The following is a 27,226-nucleotide window of genomic DNA, read 5'->3' as shown; positions in this document are numbered from 1 at the left end:
AGGGGCTCTTCCTGACCCAGGAATCGAACCTGAGTCTCCTGCATTGGCAGGTTGATTCTTTACCACTGAGCCACCTGGGAAGACTGGTGGCTCTTCAATCTCTACATTTTAAACAAACATCAGAGCTGGCGTCAGGGGTGGAGGATGGAACTATAAGGGACATAGGAAGTCAAAGCATGGATTTCTGGAGCCCAAACCACATGCCAGCAGCAATGAAGAAGGCCAGGTCCTTCCTAGAGAAGATATCTTGCCTGAGTCTTGAAGGCAGAGCCATCCTTCACCAGGTGAAGAAGAGTGAGGTAGAGGTAGGTGGGAGGAGGTAAGATGTGCAAAAATATCAGCCAGACAGACTCAGTGCCACGCCTGGCACCTGACTGGCTTACAGTTGCTTATTGAAAGAATCAATGACTGTGTGAATGGACTGGGCTGTCCCTAGTCTCCCTTCCTTTGTGAAGCTATGAGCCAGCAGCCTAGGCCAAGGTGGCATTCAGGGAGTTGTGGTTGCTGGGCTGATGAGTCAGTTCTGTCCATCAAAGTGGAGGCCATTGGCACCAAGGGCACATCCAACCCCAGATCTTCTGTTTTTGCTGGGTGATCCTGGGTAAGTCATTGATGCCTCAGTTGCCTCAACTGATATAGGGGAGGTATTACCGCCTATTTCATAGTGTTGTCTTGAAGACTAAATGAGAGCATTCATCTAAATCATTTAGCTCATGGCCTGGTGCCAAGCAATTCTTTTAAGGCATGACGCTGGCTTCAAAGACTTTAAATCAGGACTTACTGAGCATATACTTGAATATTCATTGGAAGAGCTGATGCTGATGCTGAAACTCCGATACTTTGGCTCCCTGATTCGAAGAATCATCTCATTGGAAAAGACTCTGATGCTGGGAAAGATTGAAGGCAGAAGGAGAAGGGGATGACAGAAGATGAGATGGTTGGATGGCATCACCGACTCTATGGACATGAGTTTGAGCAAGCTCTGGGAGTTGGTGATGGACAGGGAGGCCTGGCGTGCTGCAGTCCATGGGGTCGCAAGAGTCAGACATGACTGAGCGACTGAACTGAACTGAGCATATACCACATGCCTGGGCTGAGTTTAATAGGGCATAAAAAATTCAAAATTCAAGACTTCCACTGGAGGTTGGTTGGGAACACAAGCCAAGCGGAGCAGCTCAGTCACCGGCAAGGTGTTACATGACTGAAAGCTCCCAGGGTGACGCAGACAAGACTCTCGGCCGGAGTTAAGGAAAGGAGGAGGCCAGTTGGATTAGAAGAGGTGGGGACGCTGCTGCCATCCTGGGATGAGGCCTGGAGGAAGGCACGGATGCCATCCAGTCTCCTTCCTGCCCCTACAGAACGCCTTCCCGGGCCAGGCTCGCTTGACCTCACCCCATCCCCTGGCCCCAGTGCCTCACCATCAGCATGCCCCGTAGCCCAGAATCTCCCAGGACATGGAGAATGACAAGCCCCAGGGAAGCAGAAACAAGGAGGCCCTAAAAGTAGACAGCGCAGCGCAGAGGGCCTGGGAGAGGCATTCGGCTGAAAGTCAGGGGTGGTGGGGAGGGGTGGCAGGGACTGTCCAGCTGGGACGTCTCACCGGCTAGGCACGGAGGCCGGCAGGTCAGCTGTCTCTCAGCCTTGTTGGTGTCAAGACCCAGAAGGGGACCACCCGCGTGTGTGGGCCAAGAAGAGTAGCTAGGCAGTCGGCCTGTGGTAGACGTGTGCCCTAGAAGGGTCCCCTTCTTGCTGTGCTTGGGGCAGGGAAGGAAGCCCCACCTGGGGAGGGGACTGCCATGAAAGCAGAGGCCCCCGGAGGACTCGGGGGGCTGTGAGCGTGGGCGACAGGCAGTTTGGTTGTAAGAACCGAGATACTTGGGAATGTTCCAGATCTGTGACAAAAACAGGAATGCAAGCTGAGAAACAGGAACGGTTAAGAGGACACACACACAGGATGGAGGTGGGAGCTCAGATATCAAGGCAGGGGTCCTGTTAGTGATTCATGAGGGGTCATGTTGGCGTCCAGCCAAGCCAGAGCCTGGCCGCTGCTGTGATGTTGAGAGATTTAAAACAATCTCTTTCCATTCCTCATTAACTTGCAAAAGATGAAATAAAAGAAAAACTTAGTTCTTTAATTTTGAGTCTCTATTTTTAATCAGAAATATATTTGAAAGCTAATCCAATTAGTAAGTATACAATTATTATCTAAAAAAGTAGACTAGTCAATCTAATAATATACCAAGCATGATTAATTTATGATGAAGCCAGACTGTACATAATAGAGCTTTATGTTCAAGTAGCGTTCAAAAAAGCACCACCTTTTATATCAGTTCCTTACCCTAAAGCATCCCATACAAATCTATCCGAATATTTTCTAGATGGGAGAAGGCTATAAATATGCAGGTGCCATCAATTTGCAAAATATTGGCAAGACTTTTTTTTTAATTGTGGTAAAATATGCATAATATGAGATTTATCATTGTAACCATTTTTAAGTGTGCAGTTCAGTGCCGTCAAATGCATTCGTGTTGTTGTAAAACCATTACCACCGTCCAGCTCCAGAACTTTTCATCTCCCTAAACTAAAACTCTGTCCATTAATCAGTAATTTGCCCCTCCTCCACTTTCCCTACTCCTTGCCCTGGCAATCACTTTTTAAAAAATATTTATGTGTTTTAAAATACATAAATATTTATGTAGAAGACCCTGTGCTGGGTCTTTGTTGCTGCATGGACTTTTCTCTAGTTGCAGAGAGCGGGAGCTCCTCTCCAGTTGTGGTACGAGGGCTTCTCATCGCAGTGGCTTCTCTTGTTGCAGAGCAGAGGCTCTAGGCTTTAGTAGTTGTGGCTCCCGGGCTCTAGAGCAGAGGCTCAATAGTTGTGGCCCATGGGCTTAGTTGCTCCATGCCACGTGGAATCTTCCTGGGAGTCTGGCAGACTACAGTCCACGGGATCACAGAGTCGGACGCGACTGAGCACACAGGCACATCATACAGTAGATGAAATAGAAGAGATCAGTCTTTGAGTTTCCTGGATGGCTTTTCATTAGCCTGCTGAGCCCCAGTATCTTCCTGCCATCTGTAATGTGCCACTTACATTCTGCAACGTGCCACTTCCTACAGTCTACAATGTGAGACTTGTGTGCATGAATCAAAGACTCTTGGTTGGTAAAAAGAGTTGCCGTATGATCTAGCAATCCCACTCCTGGGCATATATCCAAACACAACTATAATTTTAAAAGATACATGCACCCCTATGTTCATGTATCCACAATAGCCAAGATGTTGAAACAACCTAACTGTCCATCGACAGATGAATGGATAAGGAAGATGTGGTGCATGTATACGAAGGGATATTTCTCAGCCATTAGAAAGAATGAAATAATGCCATTTACAGCAAGATGGGTGGGCCTAGAGATGATCATACTAAGTGAAGTAAGTCAGAAATGGAAAGATATACACCATATGATAGCAGTTATATGTGGAATCTGAAATATGACACAAATGACCTTATCTACAGAAACAGACTCACAGATATAGAGAACAGAGTCACGGTTGCCAAGGGGGAGGCAGGGCTGGGGAGGGGTGTGTTGTGAGTCCATGACTAGCAGATGCAAACTATTATATATAGAATGGATAAACAGCAAAGTTCTTGTGTATAACACAGGGAACTCTATTTAATATCCTGTGTTAAACTATAATGGAAAAGAAAATAAATAATTAAAAAAAAAAAGACCCAATTGGAAGAGGCCTTCAGGGTCAACCTACTTCTAGCCCAACCACCTGTCCTATAGTATCCTCACCATGTCATCATCCAGCCTCCACTTGAATACCCCTAGTGACAGGACACTCACTACAACCCCTGCAGTGCATTCCACTTTGTACAGCTCTGCCTCTTAGAAAGTGAGTCCTTACACTGAGCTGATCACCACTTTCTTGCACTTTGAGACCAACAGATCAAATAAAGCATCTCACGTTTTCTTGGTCACTAAGAATGAGTCATAGCAGAATAATTTTATTTCATTTAGTAGACTAGCCAGGCATAGAAAATGTGGGAGCCACTATCTGGACTCTAATAGACAGTCTATTGGTTTCCTAAAGAGATCCCTGTGCCCTGTAGGCCAGATGGAGAAATGTGTGCTGGAAGAATCATTGGTTGAGTTTGTAACTGGCTGAATGTCTCAACTGAGATCCTCCTGGGGGGATGTGTTTAAACAGCCTGGCAGGAAGAAGCATCAAGGAGGGTCCATGAGCTGTCTTCTACTCTTAGTGACTCCTTGTTAGTTCTTAGTGGGCAATGTTTACACATCTAAACTTTCAGAAAGCACTTAATTAAGAGCAATACCAATAACCATTTATTTATTCAACGAATACCTATTGGTCACCTACGATATCCCAGATACTTTTGTAGACACTGGGAATGCAGCTAATACAACAGACCAAGGACCTCCTGTCCTTATGAAGCATACAACCTATTGGAGCAGAGTGACCGAGGATTACAGATCTCAACAAGAAAGTCCCATTTGGTCAAAGACTTGAAGGAGGTGAGAGAAGGAGGAGACTTTTGAAGCAGAGGAAGCAGCACTGGTGCAAGGGTCCTGAGGCAGAAACTGGTGTCTGGCAGTGTTCAGGAACAGCAAGGAGTCCACATGACTCGACCAGAGTGAGAGATGGTGAGGTAGATGGTGTGGTCCATGGAGCATATAGCTTGCCCTCTTCACAATTATCCATTTGCTTCCGATCTCCCCAAATTCCTGCATTACCTGGAAGCTCATAGTCACTTCCCAAACTTCCTGGCTTTGTTTGCCTGTATCTTGTATGTCTGATATAGACATCAAAAGCAACACATATTGTTCCCAGCAGGTTCTCTGATTAGCTTCTTCTCCAAACAGTGGGCACCTCCCACATAGTTCTTTATTCTATTTTACTTCTGCCATTATCCATAGCAACTAGTTCATGATTATGTATGTATATATTTATTTTTAACCTTTTTCTAATTGCAAAAGTAATATAGACTCATTGTAGAAAACCGAATAGTATAGAAATGAAAGTGCATGAAATGAAATGATCTGTAATCTTGTTACCCACCAATAACCATTGTTAATACTGATTTGCTACATTTCTCCTGGTCTTTCTTTTTAATGCATATGTATATATTTTTATAGAGTTGAGATCAGATCAGATCAGATCAGTCGCTCAGTCATGTCCGACTCTGCGACCCCATGAATCACAGCACGCCAGGCCTCCCTGTCCATCACCAACTCCCGGAATTCACTCAGACTCACGTCCATCGAGTCAGCGATGCCATCCAGCCATCTCATCCTCTGTCGTCCCCTTCTCCTCCTGCCCCCAATCCTTCCCTGCATCAGAGTCTTTTCCAATGAGTCAACTCTTCTCATGAGGTGGCCAAAGTACTGGAGTTTCAGCTTTAGCATCATTCCTTCCAAAGAAATCCCAGGGCTGATCTCCTTCAGAATGGACTGGTTGAATCTCCTTGCAGTCCAAGGGACTCTCAAGAGTCTTCTCCAACACCACAGTTCAAAAGCATCAGTTTTTCGGCCCTCAGCCTTCTTCACAGTCCAACTCTCACATCCATACATGACCACAGGAAAAACCATAGCCTTGACTAGACGAATCTTTGTTGGCAAAGTAATGTTTCTAGAGCTTTTGAATATGCTATCTAGGTTGGTCATAACTTTCCTTCCAAGGAGTAAGCGTCTTTTAATTTCATGGCTGCAGTCACCATCTGTAGTGATTTTGGAGCCCAGAAAAATGAAGTCTGATACTGTTTCCACTGTTTCCCCATCTATTTCTCATGAAGTCATGGGACTGGATGCCATGATCTTCATTTTCTGAATGTTGAGCTTTAAGCCAACTTTTTCACTCTCCTCTTTCACTTTCATCAAGAGGCTTTTGAGTTCCTCTTCACTTTCTGCCATAAGGGTGGTGTCATCTGCATATCTGAGGTGATTGATATTTCTCCCGGCAATCTTGATTCCGGCTTGTGTTTCTTCCAGTCCAGCGTTTCTCATGATGTACTCTGCATAGAAGTTAAATAAACAGGGTGACAATATACAGCCTTGACGAACTCCCTTTCCTATTTGGAACCAGTCTGTTGTTCCATGTCCAGTTCTAACTGTTGCTTCCTGACCTGCATACCGGTTTCTCAAGAGGCAGATCAGGTGGTCTGGTATTCCCATCTCTTTCAGAATTTTCCACAGTTGATTGTGATCCACACAGTCAAAGGCTTTGGCATAGTCAATAAAGCAGAAATAGATGCTTTTCTGGAACTCTCTTTCTTTTTCCATGATCCAGCAGATGTTGGCAATTTGATCTCTGGTTCCTCTGCCTTTTCTAAAACCAGCTTGAACATCAGGAAGTTCACGGTTCACATATTGCTGAAGCCTGGCTTGGAGAATTTTGAGCATTACTTTACTAGCGTGTGAGATGAGTGCAATTGTGTGGTAGTTTGAGCATTCTTTGGCATTGCCTTTCTTTGGGATTGGAATAAAAACTGACCTTTTCCAGTCCTGTGGCCACTGCTGAGTTTTCCAAATTTGCTGGCATATTGAGTGCAGCACTTTCATAGCATCATCTTTCAGGATTTGGAATAGCTCAACTGGAATTCCATCACCTCCACTAGCTTTGTTCGTAGTGATGCTTTCTAAGGCCCACTTGACCTCACATTCCAGGATGTCTGGCTCTAGGTCATTGATCACACCATCATGATTATCTGGGTCGTGAAGATCTTTTTTGTACAGTTCTTCTATGTATTCTTGCCATCTCTTCTTAATATCTTCTGCTTCTGTTAAGTCCATACCATTTCTGTCCTTTATCGAGCCCATCTTTGCATGAAATGTTCCCTTGGTATCTCTGATTTTCTTGAAGAGATCCCTAGTCTTTCCCATTCTGTTGTTTTTCTCTATTTCTTTGCATTGATTGCTGAAGAAGGCTTTCTTATCTCTTCTCGCTATTCTTTGGAACTCTGCATTCAGATGTTTATATCTTTCCTTTTCTCCTTTGCTTTTTCGCTTCTCTTCTTTTCACAGCTATTTGTAAGGCTTCCCCAGACAGCCATTTTGCTTTTTTGCATTTCTTTTATGGGAATGGTCTTGATCCCTGTCTCCTGTACAATGTCATGAACCTCATTCCATAGTTCATCAGGCACTCTATCTATCAGATCTAGGCCCTTAAATCTATTTCTCACTTCCACTGTATAATTATAAGGGATTTGATTTAGGTCATACCTGAATGGTCTAGTGGTTTTCCCTACTTTCTTCAATTTAAGTCTGAATTTGGCAATAAGGAGTTCATGGTCTATAGTGTAACATAAAAGGCTTCCCTGGTGGCTCAGATGGTAAAGAATCTGCCCACAATGCAAGAGACCTGGATTCGATCCCTGGGTTAGGAAGATCCCCTGGAGGAGGGTGTGGCAACCCACTCCAGTATTCTTGCCTGGAAAATCCCCATGGACAGAAGAGCCTGGTGGGCTACAGTCCACGGGGTAGCAAAGAGTCAGACACGACTGAGCAACTAAGCACAGTGTAACATAAAATCATGAGCATTTTCCTGTGTCATTTAAACTTTATCAAAAACATTTTAATGTCTGTATAATATCATATGTATGTATCACAGTTTATACAACACTTTTTAAACTATTCAAATTGTATTGTGATAAATGTTCTTGACTATAAATCTTTGCATTTCTGTCATTTTCTTAGGAACAAAGCATGAAAGGAAATGTATTGAGTCAAAGGCTATTAACACTTTTAAGGCTTTTGATGTATATTACAAAATTATTTGCCAAAACCTTTGTACCAATTTTTATGCTATACCATAAAATTGCCTGTAAAATTTTTTCGCTGACTTACTAGTTCTCATCACTTTATTTATTAAGTCTTTAGTTATCATTTCTTCATAAAACTATGTATGTTCAACTTATAAATGTTTATTCATTGGTGTCATTTGATTAATGAACAATCTGTTCCATTATAAGAAATTGTAAGTGACTCCTATTAGTTCTATGAGGAAAAGGACTGTACCTTTTTGCCCACTGCTGATTCCAGTGCCTGACCTATGGTAGATGTTCAGAGAATATTTATTAAATGAATAAGTGAATGAGTTAATGAACAGTGAGGTTAACACTTTTTCACATAATTAATTGATGTGCAAAAGAAAGGAAATAAATATCTGAGCTGAAATTAAAGAAATAGATGATGGGTAACCAACAGAGAAACAGAGAAAACTAACAGAGAAACCAACAGAGAAAACTAGTAAAATCAGAAAGTGGTTTTTTGAGACTTAGTAAATTGATGAATCAGTAGCCAGACTGGTCAGGGGGAAGAAAAGAGAGAAGACACAAATTTCTTGCATCAGGAATGAGAGAGTGGACATCACTATAGATCCTATAAACATTGAAAGGATAATAAGAGAAATTAATGAACAAATTTATGCCAGTAACTTCAAAAAAATTCCTTGAAAGACCCAAACTGCTCATTTTTTCTTTTCCATTGTGGTTTATTATAAGGTACTGAATACAGTTCCCTGTGTTATACAGCAGGGCCTGTTGTATATCCTTTCTATAGACAATAGTTTGCATCTGCTAACCGCAAACTTCCAACGCCATCCTCCCCTGCACTCCCTGCCCCCTGGCAACCACAAGTCTGTTCTCTGTGTCTCTGAGTCTTTTTGTTTCACAGATAGGTTCCCTGTGTCATACTTAAAATTCCACATGTAAAGTGATACATGGTTTTTGTCTTTCTCTTTCTGGCTTCACTTAGTATGATAATCTGTAGATCCATCTATGTAATGGCAAAGGGCATTATTTCACTCTTTTTTATGGCCAAGTAATATTCCACTGTGTGTATATATACCGTACCTTTATTCATTCATTTGTCAATGGACATGTAGATTGTTTCCATGTCTTGGCTATTGTAAATAGTGCTGCTATGAACTTTGGAGTGCATGTATCTCTTTGAAATATAGTTTCTTTTGGATATGTGTCCAGGAGTGGGATTGCTGGATCCTATGGCAACTTTATTTTTAGTCTTTTGAGAAAACTTCATATTGTTTTCCATAGTGGCCACATCAATTTACATTCTCACCAACAGTGTAAAAGGATTCCCTTTTCTCCACACCCTCTCTGGCATTTGTTATTTGTAGACTTTTTAATGGTGGCCATTCTGGCCAGTGTGAGGCGGTACCTCATTATAGTTTTTACTTCCATTTCTCTAATAATTAATGATGTTGATCATCTGTATGTCTTCTTTGGAGAAATGTCTATCTGCATGTATCCGTGCTAAGTCGCTTCAGTAGTGTCCAACTCTTGTCTATGGGATTCTCCAGGCAAGAATACTGGAGTTGGTGGCCATGCCCTCCTCCAGAGAATCTTTCCGACCTAGGGATCAAACCTGCATCTCTTATGTCTCCTATATTGGCAGGCGAGTTCTTTACCACTAGCACCACCCAGGAAGCCCCTGATGTCTATTTGGGTCTTCTGCCAATTTTTTAATTGGGTTGTTTGTTTTTTGTTATTGAGTTGTGTGAGCTGTTTGTATATTTTGGAAATTAAGCCCTTGTTGGCCGCATCATTTGCAAATATTTTTTTTCTCCCAGTCCATAGGTTTTCTTTTAATTTTGTTTATGGCTTCCTTTGCTGTGCAAAAGTTTATAAGTTTGATTCAGTCAGTCAGTCAGTTCAGTTGCTCAGTCGTGTCCGACTCTTTGCGACCCCATGAATCGCAGCACGCCAGGCCTCCTTGTCCATCACCATCTCCCGGAGTTCACTCAAACTCACGTCCATTGAGTCAGTGATGCCATCCAGCCATCTCATCCTCTGTCGTCCCCTTCTCCTCCTGCCCCCAATCCCTCCCAGCATCAGAGTCTTTTCCAATGAGTCAACACTTCTCATGAGGTGGCCAAAGTACTGGAGTTTCAGCTTTAGCATCATTCCTTCCAATGAACACCCAGGACTGATCTCCTTTAGAATGGACTGCTTGGATCTCCTTGCAGTCCAAGGGACTCTCAAGAGTCTTCTCCAACACCATAGTTCAAAAGCATCAATTCTTTGGTGCTCAGCTTTCTTCACAGTCCAACTCTCACCATTTATTCATATTTGCTTTCATTTCTGTTGTCTTGGGAGATTGACATTGATATGATTTACGTCAGAGACTGTTTTGCCTATCTTATCTTCTAGAAATTTTATGGTCTCATGTCTTGTATTTAAGTCTTTAAGCTAGTTTTGAGTTTATTATTGTGTATCATGTAAGAATATGTTCTAACTTCATTGATTTACATGTGGCTGTCCAACTTTCCGAACACCACTTGCTGAAGAGACTGTCTTTCCCCCATTGTATGTATACTCTTACCTCTTTTGTCCATAGGTATGCGTATTTATTTCTGGGCTATCTATTCTGTTTCATTGACTCATATGTCTGTTTTTGTGCTCATACCAGGCTGATTTCTGAAAAATATTTTGTTTTCATTAATTTGTTTCTTTGGCTATGCTGGGTCTTAGTTGCAGCACATGGGATCTTCAGTTTTGTTGCAGCATACGGGACCTTTAGTCGTAGCATGCAGGATCTTTAGCTGTGGCATGCGATCTTCAGTTGCAGCATGTAGGATCTAGTTCCCTGACCAGGCCCCTTGGATTGGGAGAGCAGGGTCTTAACCACTTGACCACCAGGAGAGTTCCCCATACTGTTTTGATTACGGTAGCTTTATAGTTATTTTCTGAAGTCTTATGTCTTCTGCTTTGTTCTTTTCCCTCAGGATTGCTTAGGAATCTTTATGCTTCCATATAAATTTTAGGTTTATTTGTTCTAGTTCTGTGAAAAATATCATGAGTAATTTGGTGGGGATCATATTAAATCTGTAAATTGCTTTTAGTAGTATGGCTATCTTAACAATATTAATTCTTCTAATCCAATAAAAATAGGATATTTTTTCATTTCTTGAAATCATCTTCAGTTTCCTGTAACAATGTTTTATAGTTTTCAGTATATAAATCTCCCACCTCCTTGGTCAGGTTTATTCTAAGTATTTTTATCTTTTTTTGATGTAATTCCTTTTTAAAAAGGAATTGCCTTTTTCCTTTCCCTTTCTGACATTTCATTGTTACTGTAAAGAAATAAAACCAGTTTCTATATGTTAATCTTGTATCCTACTACCTTGCTGAACTTGTTTATCAGTTCTGTTAGTTTTTGTATGGAGTTTTTAGGTTTTTAAATATATGGTATTATGTTATCTGCATATAATGACAACTTTGCCTCTTCCCTTCCAATTTGGATACTTTTTATTTATTTTTCTTTCCTGGTAGCTGCAGCTAGGACTTCCAGTACTATGTTCAATAGAAGTGGTGAAAACGGGCATTCTTGTCTAGTTCCAGATATTAGTCGGGAGGTTTTCAGCTTTTCACCATTGAGTAGTATGTCAGCTGTGGGTTTGTCATAAATAGCCTCTATAATCACTTTAGTAAGAGTTTTTAATCGTGAATGAATGTTGAATTTCATCAAATGCTTTTTCTGCATCTGTTGAGATGATCATATGATTTTTTACTTTTCTTTTGTTGATGTGGTGTATCATATTGATTGATTTGTGTGTGCCAAGCCATCCTTGTGACTGTGAGATGAATCCAACTTGGTCGTGGTGTATAATCTTTTTTACATGTTGTTGGATTCACAAACTTCTAAAATGAACTCAAGAAGAAATAGATCATCTGAATAGGCCTCTCTCTAGTAAAAGAAATTGAACTTGTACTTATAAACCTTTCCACAAAGAAAATTCCAGGGCTAGCTGACTTAACTGGTAAGTTCTACCAATTTATACCATTTGAGGAAGAACTAATGCCAATTTTATACACATTTTTCCAGAAAATGGGAGAGAAAGGATCATTCTTCAATTTATTCTATAAGACCTGCAGGATACCAAACCCAGGAAGGGACATTATAAGAAAAAAAAATGACACAAATATCCTTCATGAAATACATGCAAAAGATCTTTGTTTTTAGCAAATTCCACAATATATGAAAAGGATAATACTTCCTGAGATTTATCCCAGGAATTCAAGGATGATTTAACATTCAAAGCTTGATTAATGAAATTTAAAGCATTAACATACAAAAAGTAGAAACTGTATGATCCAATTCAGTATATACAGAAAGAGCACTAGGCAAGACCTGACACTCATTTATGGTTAAAAAAAAACAAAACAAAACAAACTCTCCTCAAGCTAGGCTTGAAGAGAACTGCCTCAGTCTGATCAGTGCATCAGTGAAAAAATTTTCCGCTAAGGTCGTGCTAATGAAAGATTGAATGCTTTCCTTATTAGATGAGGGGTAAAACACGATACCCACTCTCACCACTTCTATTTAGCACAGCCTGTAAGGTTCTGAGGGCTTCCCTTGTGGCTCAGCTGGTAAAGAATCTGCCTGCAATGCGGGAGACCTGGGTTGGATCCCTGGGTTGGGAAGATCCCCTGGAGAAGGGAAAGGCTACCCTTGCCAGTATTCTGGCCTGGAGAATTCCATGGACTGTATAGCCCATGGGGTCGCAAAGAGTTTGACACAACTGAGCAACTAAGGTTCTAACCATTGTAATAAGGAAGTGAAAAGGAAAGGAAGAAATGAAATCTAGATTGGAAAGGAAGAGCTAAAACCATCTTGATTATGGTAACTGTAAGTATAGCACTTTCCTGAGTTCTACTGAGAGGAACTAGTAGTTGTGGGTGCCCCCAGGATTGTAGATGGCTGTGCAGAAGTGAAGGTAGGCTGGGCACCCCCCTGAAAACTGGTGTCTGAAGTAAGGGCAGTCTTGTTGGGGACCTTACACTTTACCTTGTGAGACTGGATGTTAACTGTAGGTAGTTAGTGTCAGAACTGAATTAAATTACAGGGCTCTAAATTGGTGTTGGAGAACTGCCTACAGAACACAAATTGAAGCAAATGAGCCTAACCGTAAATCAGGTTGTTGGCATAATCACCAAGAGAATTATTTTAAGTGATGGGCATGGAATATATTGATGTTATACTCCAAGTGGTAGATATCCAAAAAACAAAAGAGCTTTAACTGTTTCCAGCAGTCCTAGCATTAATAGAATTGTTATTCTTACTTTGAAATTATACATATACACATGTAAATATATGAAATGATAAGTGTATATAATGTTAATGTCCCTTTGTACCTATATTTTCAGTATAATGGAAAATAAACCCAAATGTAAAATCAAATGTTTTAAATTTTTAAAAAAAATTTACTGAAGTATAGTTGATTTACAATATTGTGTTTAATTTCTGCTGTACATCAGGTGATTCAGCTATATGTATGTATGGCCTTCGTATTCTTTTCCACTATGGTTTATCACAGGATATTGCATAGGGTCTGCTGTTCTCCGCACCTGTTGTTTATCCATCCTACACATACTAGTTTGCATCTACTCATCCCAAACTCCCAATCCTTCCCTCCCCACCTCCCCTCTCCCTGGCACCCACAAGTCTGTTCGCTACACCTGTGAGTATGTTTCTGTTTCATAGATCTGTTCATTTCTGTTGTGCTTTAGATTCCACATATAAGTGATATCCTATGGTATTTGTCTTTCTCATTCTGACTTACTTCACTTTATACAATAATCTCTAGATTCATCCATGTTGCTGCAAATGGCATTATTTTGTTCTTTTTTATGGCTGAATAATATTCCATTATTTATATACCTATATACACCACCCCTTCTTTATCCATTCATCTGTCAATGGGCATTTAGGCTGTTTCCATTCCATTTTAATTTAAATGGCCACAACAGACAACATGGTTTCCAGATTAAAGGAGGCTAAGCATATATGAAATTAAATATAATCCCTGACCCTTTACTATATTCTATACTAGAGGGTAAAAAATACTATAAAGAATATTATTAGATCAACTGAGAAGAATAAAATGTGGATAGTAGATTAAGTAAAAGTCTTGTATAAATGTAAATTTATGAAGTTATGGCCACACTGTGGTTATATCACTGGCAAATAGATGGGGAAACAGTGGAAACAGTGTCAGACTTCATTTTTCTGAGCTCCAAAATCACTGCAGATGGTGATTGCGGCCATGAAATTAAAAGATGCTTACTCCTTGGAAGGAAAGTTATAACCAACCTAGACAGCATATTGAAAAGCAGAGACATTACTTTGCCAACAAAGGTCCATCTAGTCAAGGCTATGGTTTTTCCTGTGGTCATGTATGGATGTGAGAGTTGGACTGTGAAGAAAGCTGAGCGCCGAAGAATTGATGCTTTTGAACTGTGGTGTTGGAGAAGACTCTTGAGAGTCCCTTGGACTGCAAGGATATCCAACCAGTCCATCCTAAAGGAGATCAGTGCTGGGTGTTCACTGGAAGGACTGATGTTGAAGCTGAAACTCCAGTACTTTGGCCACCTGATGAGAAGAGCTGACTCATTGGAAAAGATCCTGATGCTGGGAAAGATTGAGGGCAGGAGGAGAAGGGGACGACAGGATGAAATGGTTGGATGGCATCACTGACTCAATGGACATGGGTTTGGGTGGACTCCAGGAGTTGGTGATGGACAGGGAGATCTAGTGTGCTGCAGTTCATGGGGTCACAAAGAGTCGGACATGACTGAGTGACTGAACTGAACTGATACCTACTCTTAGGAAGTACAAGCTGTGTTTAAGGGAAAAGGGTGGCAATATATATAGCTTTGGAGAAGGAAATGGAAACCCACTCCAGTATTCTTGCCTGGAAAATTCCATGGACAGAGGAGCCTCGTGGGCTACAGTCCACAGGGTCGCAAAGAGTTGGGCACAACTGAGCGACTAAACAACAAGTGTATAGCTTACTCTCAAATAATTCAGAGATGAACAAATGATAAAGCAAATGGGGTAAATATGAGCAATAGATGAGTCTAGATAGAGAATCTATAGGTGCTTCTTTTACCTGTCTGCTTGTATTTTTATGTTTGTAACTTTTGTAAATTTAAAATCATTTCCAAATAAGAAAGTTTTTAAAAAATACTTTATAGATGATTGTGTATTGCAGTTATATGTTTAAAGAATTCCAGTCTTTTAAGGATACATTATGAAATATTTATGGACAAAATGATATAACATCTGGGGTTTAGCTTCAAGTTATATGGCATCTTCGCATGGGATATGGGAGTATACATATCCCATGTAGATTGATTGGTTTGCTGTAGATTGATTCTCTTGAAGCCAAGTGATATACATGTGGATTAATTATACTATTCTGTTCTTTTTTTTTCAATGTTTAAAATTTTCCGTGACTTTAAATTGGGAAGAGTTGGCATCCGCTCAATATTTTTCCTTTTGAGAATACTGTGCACTTTTCTCTTACTCATTTTGTTTCCTTTGGTATAGGGTGGGAAAACTCATTTATACCAAATGCTTCATTATGAAAATGATATACGTAGTTCATATGTTCCTTGAAACAATGAAAACCCTCACTGAAACAAAAAAACTTAAGACCCCATCAGTGGCCACTTATTTCAAGCAATTTTAGACAATACATTCAAGTTTCAGACCCATCAGTAGAAGAGTCCCATTCCATATCCACAAAATACTTACACAACAATATCTCATTATTAAAAATTCCATGTGACCTTTTTTTTCTATTTTGGTTTAAATTAATGTGTACCTGGGCTTCTCTGGTGGCTCAGTGGTAAAGGATCTGCCTGCCTGGGTTTGATCCCTAGGTCAGAAAGATCCCCTGGAGGAGGAAATGGCAACCACTCCAGTATTCTTGCCTGGATAATCCCATGGACAGAGGACCTCGTGGGCTATAGTCCATGAGGTCACCAAAGAGTCGGATACGACTTAGTGACTAAAACAACACCACTGTATACCTAGAGATGTGAAATCTTGACATGATTTAAGTGCAGATGAGGCCAATAATGTAACAGGGAGGTGTTTTGCCTCAAAGGATGCCTTTCACTTTCAGGCCTTCTTTTTTCCAGGATTTGATCTCGTATACTGCTTGGCTAAGTGTTTCACTCAGTTAAGTGGTTTGAAGTCATCGTTTTAGTTGCATGCCTTCTGTAAAACATTCAGCCAGGCTCCCTCTTCCCAGCCTGCAACACAACGAACAACGCTTACATTTTGGTGGCTCTGACATGAACCAGGACAAGGAAAGCCTCTTCACAAGGCATAAACATCTTGTAATATGTCAAGAAAGTCCTCTTCCGGGGAGGCCATATCCCTAAACACAGAAATAGCTTCATTGAGAGATCCCTCGATGGCCTGAGTGTTTTGAGTGTTTGAGGTCATAGGAATATATCTGTTTAGGGAAAGTTAAGATTGTGAGTCCTTTGGTTTTCCTATGCTAGATTTCCAGTTTGGTTCATCATTATGATTTTTCTTTCTTTGCAGAGATAGACTACTGTGCCTCACCTAACCATGGATGCCAGCATGAGTGTGTTAACACAGATGATTCCTATGCCTGCCGCTGCCTGAAAGGCTTTACCCTGAATCCCGATCAGAAGACCTGCAGAAGTAAGTTGCACTGCATGTGGAAGAAGGGCTTGTTCCACAGATGGCCCCGTTGGCTTTCGTTTTTCTTGCAGATCTCCAGCAGGTGCACTTGTTCTCAGCATTTGTGCTCGCTGACATCATTCTGCCCCTTATTTTACCTTTTGTCTCTCCTGATCCTGTGATGGGGGTGATTTTTAGCCAGTGCATAGACTGGGTTTGCCCACTGATTTCCTTTAGTGAAGTCGAGGCACCAACGGAAGCTCTCGCCTATCTGAAATGAGGACGCATGCCCCCACCTCCTTACCCTCACAACATGTATTTGGGACTTAGAGAAAGAAAAGGCTGGGTCCAGAGTTGAAGGGAAAAGGAGCTGGTTTCTTCCGGTCCTACCCGATGAGACACTTTTAAAATTTAACGTTTACTTTTATTTATTTGAGTGTGCCGGGTCTTAGTTGCAGGACACCGGATATTTGATCTTTGTTGCAGCATGCGGGATCTTTAGCTGTGGCATGTGGCATCTAGTACCCTTACCCGGGATGGAACCCAGGCTCCCTGCATTGGGAGCTCAGAGTCTTAGCCGCTGGACCACAAGGGAAGTCTCAAGATGAGACCCTTGAGGGTCTCTAAGAAGGGGGACATTGCATCTTTCCTTGATATAAAGGAAGAACAAAATTGGAGACTCTGGGGCATCCTTGCAGCATTGGAGAGGTGCCTGGTGTCAACAGGGTGATATTAAGGGTGTGCTGAGTGGCTCAGATGGTGTCCTCTGGCACCTCAGAGGGCTTGATGGGGGTTCTAAAGCATGAACCTCCAGCGGGATCTCTTTAAGTGACCTGTCCCTGAGAGACCCCCTGGAATGGAAGGTCTACAAGGACAGTGATTCTTCTCTTTTTCTCACTCGTGAATCCTCAACACCTCAAGTATTCAGCACACGCTAGTGTGACACAATATTCAGTGAATGAATGAGAGAGTACATGGATCTCTAGATTTATCATCCTGGAGAAATAGCAACTATCATCTGAATTAATCTTGTTAGAAAGGTGGCTTTTGTAAGGCACACAAGTTGTGATTTTTTTCAAAAAGCGTTCCCAAAAAAAAAAAAAAAAAAAAAGCGTTCCCAAAGTTAGGCCACAGATACGCACACTGAACTGTCCCCACACATACACACACTGAACTGTCCCCATTCTCCCGACTGTTGACTCACAGAACTCTCTGGAACTCCCACTGAGGGACATATCCCTCATCCACTTCTTCCTAGTGGTGGGTGCAGCAGTGTTCTGCAGCACAGGACTGGATTTTCAAAAGGCTGACCACACATTGTTTTTTGAAAAGCACCGTGGGCTACTGAACTGAATCCACAAGCCACAGCCTGCCCACAGCACGTGTGGACTCACGTGCTCACTCTACTACGTGTGAGACCTTGTAGGGTGGTTAAAGGTGGCAGAGCCCATAATTTGCCGCTGAGCCTCTCTTACAAAAGAGAATTCCCTCCACCTTGCCTGGATGCAAACTCTGGCGACGTTCAGGCATCAGATGGGAATTTTAACTGGGAGGTTCAGAATGTGAAAACAATTAGATAGACTATTTTCCATCAGACCACACATGCCTGCAGCCGTGGGAGAGGCCAGCCCGGCCACTCCTGTCTGTGCTATGTACACCTTTTTCTCGGGGCGAGTGTGTCAGTGGCTGGCTACCCCCAGGGAAAAATCACTCACCAGTGGGACTCAGTTGTGGACCTAGACCTCTTCCATGGGGGAAAATTCGATCTGCTCCAACTCAGTCACTGGAGTTGCAGGCTTCACTGTGTGTTGCTAGGGAAGGGAGGAGGAAGTGAGCTGGGCACGTGGCCATCGGTGGAGGGGAACTGGCTTGAAGCTCCGGATCACTTACAGTCATCTGAGATTCCCTTGCCCTCTGCCCCACCCTCCACATCCTGCCTGGAGAGGCACTTGGAAAAAGAGAAGGGTCCAAGGCAGTGCTTGCTTCGTTATCAAGGGAGGAGGGAGGCCAAGAACAGAAGGATAAGTGGAGAGGAAGTGACCATTTGGAAGCAGTGTGATCACCACAAATTAGCCTGGAGACAGGCCTGTCTCCAGCACAGAGTCAGGCCTGTCTCCAGCCCAGAGTCCTTAACACTCATGCATATATATTCAGAGATAGCTCCATTTCCTCTTCAGCCAGGTGCCCTAGTTTTTCATCCAAGAAAAATGGAATTTGTTTCTTAAAACCCAATGTCCTCATCAGCCCTTCTCCGAACATCCTGCCTCGTCGTTACTTTTTCCATTGTCTTTGCTGCAAACCCAGCCCTCCACTGCCGAGATCCCTCTGAGAGCCACCCCTGCCCTGATGTGTGCATGCCGGCAATTATGGCAGACAGCTGCTAACGGAAAGTGAGCACTCGGTGCTTCTCTGGAGCATTCCGTGGGATCAGGAAGCAGAGAAATGGGGTTTAAAATCTGGGCTTGGTTGTTAGGAGCCTGAGGATCCTTAGAGTGTTAAAGATCTCGAGCTCAGAGTACAGCCATTTACATTTAATGGGCGGTTGATGGGTGTGGGCTGTTTGCAAATCTAATAAGAAATCTATTTTTCAATGGAATTTGATGTCATCCAATTAAACTGGAGGTGGGGGGTGCAGGATTCAAGGCACAATCCTACTGAAGAAAACACTCTTGGCCTGGATTTGTTCTTTCTCCTCATCCAGGCATAATTTCTTTTTCTGGAAAGTACTGTCATCGACTTAAAGCATAAATTATTGAGGCAAGGATGCAGAACACAGAGCCCAGGACTGACTGTCTAGGTGGGGACCCCAGGGTGGAGTCAGAGGTGGGTGGGACTCCAGGATTGCTCACACTGGCCCCGAGGCTGGCCCCCTGCCCCTACTGAAGGCATCACACTCTAAACAGCAGGGTACAGAGTGCACAGGTTGAACTGAGTAAGGGGGGCAAGTCACCCACCCTGGCCATGTGACCTTGGACAGACTGCTTTGCTTCTCCGAACCTCCATTTCCTAAACCAAAGGAACATGACTTTCTGCTTTAACATTTTGTAGCCTGTCCCATCTTTCTAAAACTTACGCTCTGTGCCACTCAGTTGGCATGACAGTCTGCAGTGACCTATCTCTGATCTCTCATGTTTTTATGTCTTACCTTTTCAGTGAGGTCTCCAGCTCCTTTTTGAGGAGCCTTTTACTTAGTGCCGTTTAGTTGCTGACAGCCCAGCCGTCTCATCTCGCAGGGTTACTGGACACTCTGGGCTTTGCCAGATAAACCCACACCCAAGCTGGGCCCACGTGTGGCTCATCACAGTTAATGAGCAGACTGGACCAGACGTGGGGGGCATGGTGGGTACCCAGTGAATACTCAGTGAAGGAATAAGTAACTTACATACGTGTGACGAACTGTGATTCAAGCACGTAAAGAAGACAGAGCTCTACAGGCCAACCTCTGTGGCAAGGAGCCATCAGAGAAGAGGCATTTTGGAACTGCTGTTTGCCAGATAGCTGAGTGCTAACCTTTGAAAGAATCGTCATGTTTTTAAATTATTTATTTATTTGTTTTTGACTGTGCTGTGTCTCTTTTTGCTGCAGGGGTTGGGGGGCTTTCTCTGGTTGTGGCCAGCCGGGGCTACTCTCTAGTCGTGGTGCTCGAGCTTCCCATTGCGGGGGCTTCTCTTGTGGCAGAGCATGGGCTCTAGAGCTTGTGGGCTTCAGTGGCTGTGGCACATGGTGGGTTCAGTAGTTGCGGCTCCCAGGCTCTAGAGCGCAGGCTCAGTAGTTGTGGCCCACGGGCTTAGTTGCTCCATGGCACGTGGGATCCTTGTGGACCAAGGAGCGAACCCATGTCCCCTGCCTTGGCAGGGGGATGGACTCTTTGCCATTGATTCACCAGGGAAGCCCCCAAAATCTTCATGTTTTTGAATTTAATTAGAGTATGTAAATCTTTCTTAGTGTTAGCCCTTTAAAAGTTGCGGTAAAATATACAGCATAAGGGGCTTCCTGGGTGACTCAGTGATAAAGAATGTGGCTGCAATGCAAGAGATGTGGGTTTGATCCCTAGGTTGGGAAGATCCCCTGGAGGAGGGCATGGGAACTCAACTCCAGTATTCTTGCCTGGAGAATCCCATGGACAGAGGAGGCGGGCGGGCTACAATCCACAGGGTCACAAAGAGTTGGACACGACTGAAGTGACTGCCCACAGAACAAAATTTACCACTGTAACCATTTTTAAGTGCACAGTTTGGGCTTCCCTAATAGCTCAGTTGGTAAAGAATCCGCCTGCAATGCAGGAGACCCCAGTTCGATTCCTGGGTCAGGAAGATCCTCTGGAGAAGGGATAGGCTACCCACTCCAGTATTTTTGGGCTTCCCTGGTGGCTCAGCTGGTAAAGAATCCACCTGCAATGCGGGAGACCTGGGTTGGAACCCTGGGTTGGAAAGATCCCCTGGAGAAGGGAACAGCTACCCACTCCAGTATTCTGGCCTGGAGAATGCCATGGACTGTATAGTCCATGGGGTTGCAAAGAGTCAGACACGACTGAAAGACTTTCACTTCACATCACTTCACTTCAGTGGCATTAAGTACATTTTTGTTGTTACACAACTATCCTTACCATCCAGCTCCAGAACTTTATCTTCCCAAACCGAAACTCTGCACTGATTAAACAGTAACTCGCTATTCCTCTCTTCCCCAGTCCCGGCAACCACCATTCTATTTTCCATCTCTATGAGTACCTACTCTGCTGCTGCTGCTAAGTCGCTTCAGTCGTGTCCGACTCTGTGCGACCCCAGAGACGGCAGCCCACCAGGCTCCACCGTCCCTGGGATTCTCCAGGCAAGAACACTGGAGTGGGTTGCCATTTCCTTCTCCAGTGCATGAAAGTGAAAAGTGAAAGTGAAGTCGCTCAGTCGTGTCCGACTCTTAGCCACCCCAGGGACTGCAACCCACCAGGCTCCTCTGCCCATGGGATTTTCTAGGCAAGAGTACTGGAGTGGGGTGCCATCGCCTTCTCCACTACCCACTCTAGGTACCTCATATAAGTGGAATCTTACAAGATTTGTCCTTCTGTGACTGGCTCATTTCACTTACCATAAGGCTCATTCCACATCAGAATTTCCTTCCTTTTTGAGGCTGAATAATATTCCACATTCTGTATTTGCCACATTTTGCTGATCCATTCAGTAGACACTTGGGTTGCTTCCACCTTTGGGTCATTGTGAATAAAGATGATGTGAACATAATTTTCAAGGCCCTGCTTTCTGTTCTCTTGGGTGTAAACCCAGAAGTGGAATTTCTGTATCACGTGTAATTCTAGGTTTAATTTTTTTTGAGGAACCTCCATACTGTTTTCCATAGTGGCCGAATGCTGGCTTTTTAGAACAGCACTTACTGAAGATAATTTTACTTTTCTCTGACGGTGTGATGGAGAGATTCCTGCAGGTCCTGCACTATGTGGCCAAGTCTGTGGGGCCCTTTGTGTTCTGTGTCTCTTGACTTGGCTCTTTGTCTCTTTGTCTGTGGCCGGTGTTTTATTGCTAGGTCTATTTTCCTTCATCTCATTCCTTATTTTCTGACATTCACATCTGTCTCACACAGGTGAGGTTGTTGATGAACTGATAACTGCACACAGCTAACAATAGTCTGCCTCTCCTCGTGCAGAAGGGGTGAAGTACAGAGAGCATGCCCAGGGCCTGTGGCTCGTGGCGGCATCTCTTCTCTCAGGCCAGCCCCTGCAGGTCATGGGAGTTCTCTCCGTCTGCTCAAGTCTGCAGCCACTTCTTCTCTGCGCATGGAAAGTTCCATCCACCAGTCATGTGGGATGGCACATCACGGACCCTTTACGGGATGGTCTGAGGTCCTCTGAGTATGGGTTTCATTTCATTTCTTTTCATACATCTCTGTCTTCTCAGGAAGAGACATCTTTCCTAGGGGCTGCAATAAATTCTACTGTCTCATTGGCAAGAACTAGGCATCTTCCCACCTCTAGACCAATTCCTGGCAAAGGAGAACAGGCTTGCCAGGCTGGCTTATACCACTCATGACTCATGCCTTGCGGGGTCAGGGTTCTGGTTTCAGGAAGACAGGGTAATGCTTATTGGCAAGGCAACCAACAGTGTCTGCCACATCCCCGGGAAAAAGAACAATGCAGCTAAATGGCTCCAGTTCAGCCCCTGAGGTTGGTGACCAGTCTCACAGAGGCCCTCCACAAGCTCATTTTATTTCCCTTTATAGTTCTTCGTCTCTTCCATTACTTTCTCTGTACGTGGGGGTGGGGGTGAGGGTAGGGGTGACCCAGCATGTGGTTTTAGCATTTTCTACCAGAAAATGAAACTGCTAATTGACTGCTGGTGGTGATGCTGCCGATGTCTGCTGGCAGAAATGCAGCTTGGATGGGGGTGAATAGGGCAGAGCTGTAACAACCTGGGCCAGCATCAGAGATGCATCTTCTCCCGTTTCTTGATTATGGATGGTGTCACGCTCTCACCCAGAGCCCGGTGGAGCTTTGGACCCTTCTTAATGTAACTGCTTTTTCCTGCCTCTCCTAAATCGCTGGGTATCTTGCAAGATCAGCTGCTGTTAATTCTGCCTTGTGCCGTCCCATGCCGTTGTCAGATGTCACTGCCGGCAGCAGCTCCATACATGCTTTGAGCCCTAGTAATCAGGTTAACTGGAAGAAGAGACTGAATTTTCCCAGCGTTTCCATCATTCTTGGGAGGAGATGGGCTGGGAACTGTGGCGCTCAACCCATTTCACCAGCGTTTTGGCCATCTATTGAGGAAGAGACCCCTGCTGGCGAGCGCAGAGGGACATACCCCCAGGTGCCAGGTTCTCCCAAACAAGCTCGTGCAGAACAGGAGCTGCTGTCTGTGTCCCGTGGAGCACCTTCCTTACTGAATATTTACTGGGAGGGGCCAACCTCAGCCCTGGGAGAAGCCCCAAGCCTGAAGGAGTGTTTGCCCTTTCTCCCTTCAGGGATCAACTACTGCGCGCTGAACAAGCCGGGCTGTGAGCACGAATGCATCAACACGGAGGAGGGCTACTACTGCCGCTGCCGCCGGGGCTACACTCTGGACCCCAACGGCAAGACCTGCAGCCGTGAGTGTACCCGGGTCAGGGGCTCATGGGAGGGCCAGGTTCACACATAGGCCCTGGGGCTCACTAGCAGCCAGTCACTTCTGAAGCTCCTGGGTTTCCTATGAGCCTGATGGTCCAGCAGCCTTAACTTTCCTGGCCTCAGTTTCATCATCTGTAAAATGGGACTACTCATGCTGCCTACCTCAGAGACTGGATTGTGAAGAGTGAAAGAATCAGCACGTAGAAAACACTTAGAAAAATCCTGCTAGACACATAATAAAAGCCCAGTAAATATTAGCTAGGCCTCCCTGGTGGCTCAGATGGTAAGGAATCTACGTGCAATGCAGGAGTCCTGGGTTCGATCCCTGGGTCAGGAAGATCCCCTGGAGAAGGGAATGACTACCCACTCCAGTATTCTTGCCTGGAGAGTTCCATGGACAGAGGAGACTGGCGGGCTACAGTCCATGGGGTCGCAAAGAGTTGGACATGACTGAGTAACTAACACATGCACAAATATTAGCTAATATTATCATTTGCTCTTGAGAGCCTTGATTAAGTCAGACCAGCCTGATTTCATCCAAACTCTGCCTCATACTAGACATGTGACCCCAGGTAAGGTATTAAAGTTCTCCAAGCTTTGACTTTTCCATCCGTTTAAAAAAAGGGAAGATGATAACAGCATTAATTTCCTGGAGTTGTTAAGGGGAATCATGAGGACTATTTCAACCTCTTAGCACAGTGCTTGACACAAGGAAAACATACAATTAAAAATAAGAGCTCTTTGTTGCCACAGAGCCTGGGACAGGAACCAGAAAAGAGACAGACCTCAGAAGGCCCTTGGGCCACTGCAGACCTCATCTGAGGGCGAGCTGAGAAACATGGGACTTTTTATGAAGCATTGTCTTCATTTTCTTGTGTAAGAGGCACAACATAACTCGGTCCGGTGACGTCAACGTGGAAACTTGCGGGATGTGCCAGCTAGATGGTTCCATGTCTTTTTTACGAGGCACAGTCTCCACTGGTCCAAGCCAGCGGGGGTGGGGCGTGTGACACGGCGGGGGACGCCCTGACCCAGGGGGGTGCCAGTGAGGGGCTTGGTGACACGGCTGGCACAGAAGGGGCCCTTTGTGTGGCTTTCCACCCAGCGAGCTGCACATCTGCTCCAGCTTTGGGGACAGAGATAGATTGTGAGTGAGAACAGTACAGCTGTTCAATATTTGGACCTTCCACTGCCTGGAGGGGAAGTTTCACAGATGAAGTATTAGGTGCAGAGCAGTCCTCGGGAAACCTCGTGCTCCTTTCCGTCTTCAGAGGAAACAGAGTCCTCGATCGGGCTTTCGAAGCATCAATCTCGGAAGTCAGAGCATTTTTGAACCAGAGAGTTGGCACTGCTCTGCACTTGCCTCTGGAAGTCTCTGAGTCCTTGTGAGAAGCCAGTGGTGAACAAGGGTCCTTCCGCTCAACGAGGGGACGCCCTGGTGAAGATGGATCTGTGTACAGTCTGTGTGCCTTCTCTTCCAGGAGCGTGGGGCCTGCCAGCTGACAGCTCTGATAGGCATCCCAGGGCAGGCTGGCATGGCCTGGACAAGCCCACGTAGAGCCCCAGGGCCCGTGACCTGCCTCTCCCTCCCCACACGCCTTGGAGCAGAAGAGATTGAGCCATCTTTTCTTTCTGGAATCTAGTAAGAAGGACCATCTTGTCAGCTTCAAGAAAGTATAAACCAAGCTATTTCTTCCTAGGAGTCCCCAGAGACAGCCTGGTAATCCTATTCTCCATGGGGGCTCAGGGAGCCCACAGACCATCACAATAGGAAGCCCTTATGAGGGGCTTGCTCCGTGCAGGCGTGGCCGGGATCGCTTCCCAAGTACTCACTCACTTTATCTGCACCAGATCCCAGTGAGGCATCAACATTCTTACCCCCATTTAAAGACGGGGAAACAAGCGCAAGGGGATTAAGTTCTGTTTCCCAGGATCACGTGACAGGTAAATGGTGAACTGAGATGTGAATAGAAGTCTCTGGCTCTTGAGATCTTGCGAATGTTTGCAGTAGGTACAGCCACGGGTGGAATGTTCCAGAAGGCACAGTCCCAGGTCCTGTGGGAGTCAGAGAGGCCCACCCCATGGCCCTGCACAAGGCCTTCAGTGTCTCTCCAGTCTCCGGGTGTGCGTTTTCTCCATCAAGGAAATCTGGGAGGCAGCCTGCAGGGCTGTCTGGTGGGAACCAGTTCACCACAGCTGTGTGTCTGTTATCCTAGCTGGGCCAGCTGTGCAGGGCTCGGGTGCCAGGACTGGCCACACACGCAAGGCCTCAGCGTTGGTTTGTTTTCTGAATCTGGATGTCCTGGTTATGGAGGATAACAGCACTTTTTCTCCTTGAGATACAAAGGAACTATACAATTCTTTCTTCCCCAGCCATATACTTAGTAATGACAGGCATTCACAAAGTGATTATGTATGCCAGCCACTGTTCTGAGGGTTTTAGGTGAATCAACTCCTCCCACCATGTTCCTAGAAAAAAGCGAGCCTCAACCCCATTTCTCAAGTCATGAGATGCTGGCAGAGAGGCCAAATGACCGCCCAGCAAGCATCTCACAGCTGGGAAGCCGGTAGGGGGAGGTGGGATTTGAGCCCAAATAGTGTGGCGTGGAGCCCTCCCCAATCCTGAGACACGGCTGTCAGCCGCAGGGAACCGGCGGGGTCCGCGGCTCCATCTTCCCGAGCCTGGTTCTCCTCTCTGTGCCACGGGGAGGGCACCTTCTCGCACCGGTGCCCCTGGGGATTGCAGGTGATGCCCAGACCTGGCTCAGGTGCAGAGGGCTACTGTCGTTACCACTTTGACCGGAGTCACATGCACCTTACTCCTCACAGAAATAGGAAATAAAACAAACCAGGCCAGTGGCACAGAGTGGAAGGAAACCATACACCTCTCTCTTTTGGGCATCAACGGAGTGAAACTGCCCGGCAGCGGCTCCCGGGGGAGGTGGTTTTGTTCTCTGATGCCCTCCTGGCTTACTTCAGGGGCTTTCCCTGTGTGGTCGCCTGCAGGGGTGGATCACTGCGCCGAGCAGGACCACGGCTGTGAGCAGCTGTGTCTCAATACGGAGGACTCGTTCGTGTGCCAGTGTTCGGAAGGCTTCCTCATCAACGACGACCTCAAGACCTGCTCGCGTGAGTGCCCTTCGTGCTTCTCTTACAGGGAAGAGCTTTGCCACCGGCGTGGAGAACGTGAGGGCCGTAGGGGATGGTGGGCACCCCTCTGTCCTCTGCTTGTTGCTCCGGGGGATATGGTGGGGCTGTCCCCTGGGGACCGCGCGCCTTCCCGGGGCAGGAGGAGGAGGGATAGCGGGGCGCGCAGGTCCGTGATCTGATTCCCTGGCTGTGGGGTTTTGCAGGAGTGGATTACTGCTTGCTGAGCCACCACGGTTGCGAGTACTCCTGCGTCAACACGGACAGATCCTTCGTCTGCGAGTGTCCTGAGGGACACGTGCTCCGCAGTGACGGCAAGACCTGTGCCAGTGAGTGTTATGACGTCGGACGACGGGGGCGCGGCACGGGCGATCGTGGGTGGGGTGCGCCGAGGACAGTGACCACGGGTGGGTCTGCGCCCCCGGGTTCGTGGCTGAACGTGTGCGAAAGCCCCCCTCCCAGCGATGTCAGCCCTGGCGGCTGCCGC

At 45.0% G+C, this 27,226-nt stretch overlaps 1 protein-coding gene across 3 annotated transcripts in view; it reads left to right on the top strand.

Moving 5' to 3' along the window:
* Positions 1 to 27,226, top strand: part of MATN2 (matrilin 2) — a 171,065-nt gene that overhangs the window by 114,133 nt on the left and 29,706 nt on the right. For all 3 annotated transcript variants that reach the window (XM_055546595.1, XM_055546594.1, XM_055546593.1), the window contains 4 exons: positions 16,383 to 16,505; positions 23,451 to 23,573; positions 26,599 to 26,721; positions 26,946 to 27,068. In XM_055546595.1, the coding sequence (XP_055402570.1) occupies positions 16,383 to 16,505; positions 23,451 to 23,573; positions 26,599 to 26,721; positions 26,946 to 27,068 (492 nt within the window). The remainder of the gene's footprint in view (positions 1 to 16,382; positions 16,506 to 23,450; positions 23,574 to 26,598; positions 26,722 to 26,945; positions 27,069 to 27,226) is intronic.

The sequence above is a fragment of the Bubalus kerabau genome, chromosome 14 (genome assembly GCF_029407905.1).
Source record: "Bubalus kerabau isolate K-KA32 ecotype Philippines breed swamp buffalo chromosome 14, PCC_UOA_SB_1v2, whole genome shotgun sequence".
NCBI classification, from domain to species: Eukaryota; Metazoa; Chordata; class Mammalia; order Artiodactyla; family Bovidae; genus Bubalus; species Bubalus kerabau.
Note: the sequence above shows the minus strand (reverse complement) of the source record. Positions and strands in the feature narration are given on the sequence as shown.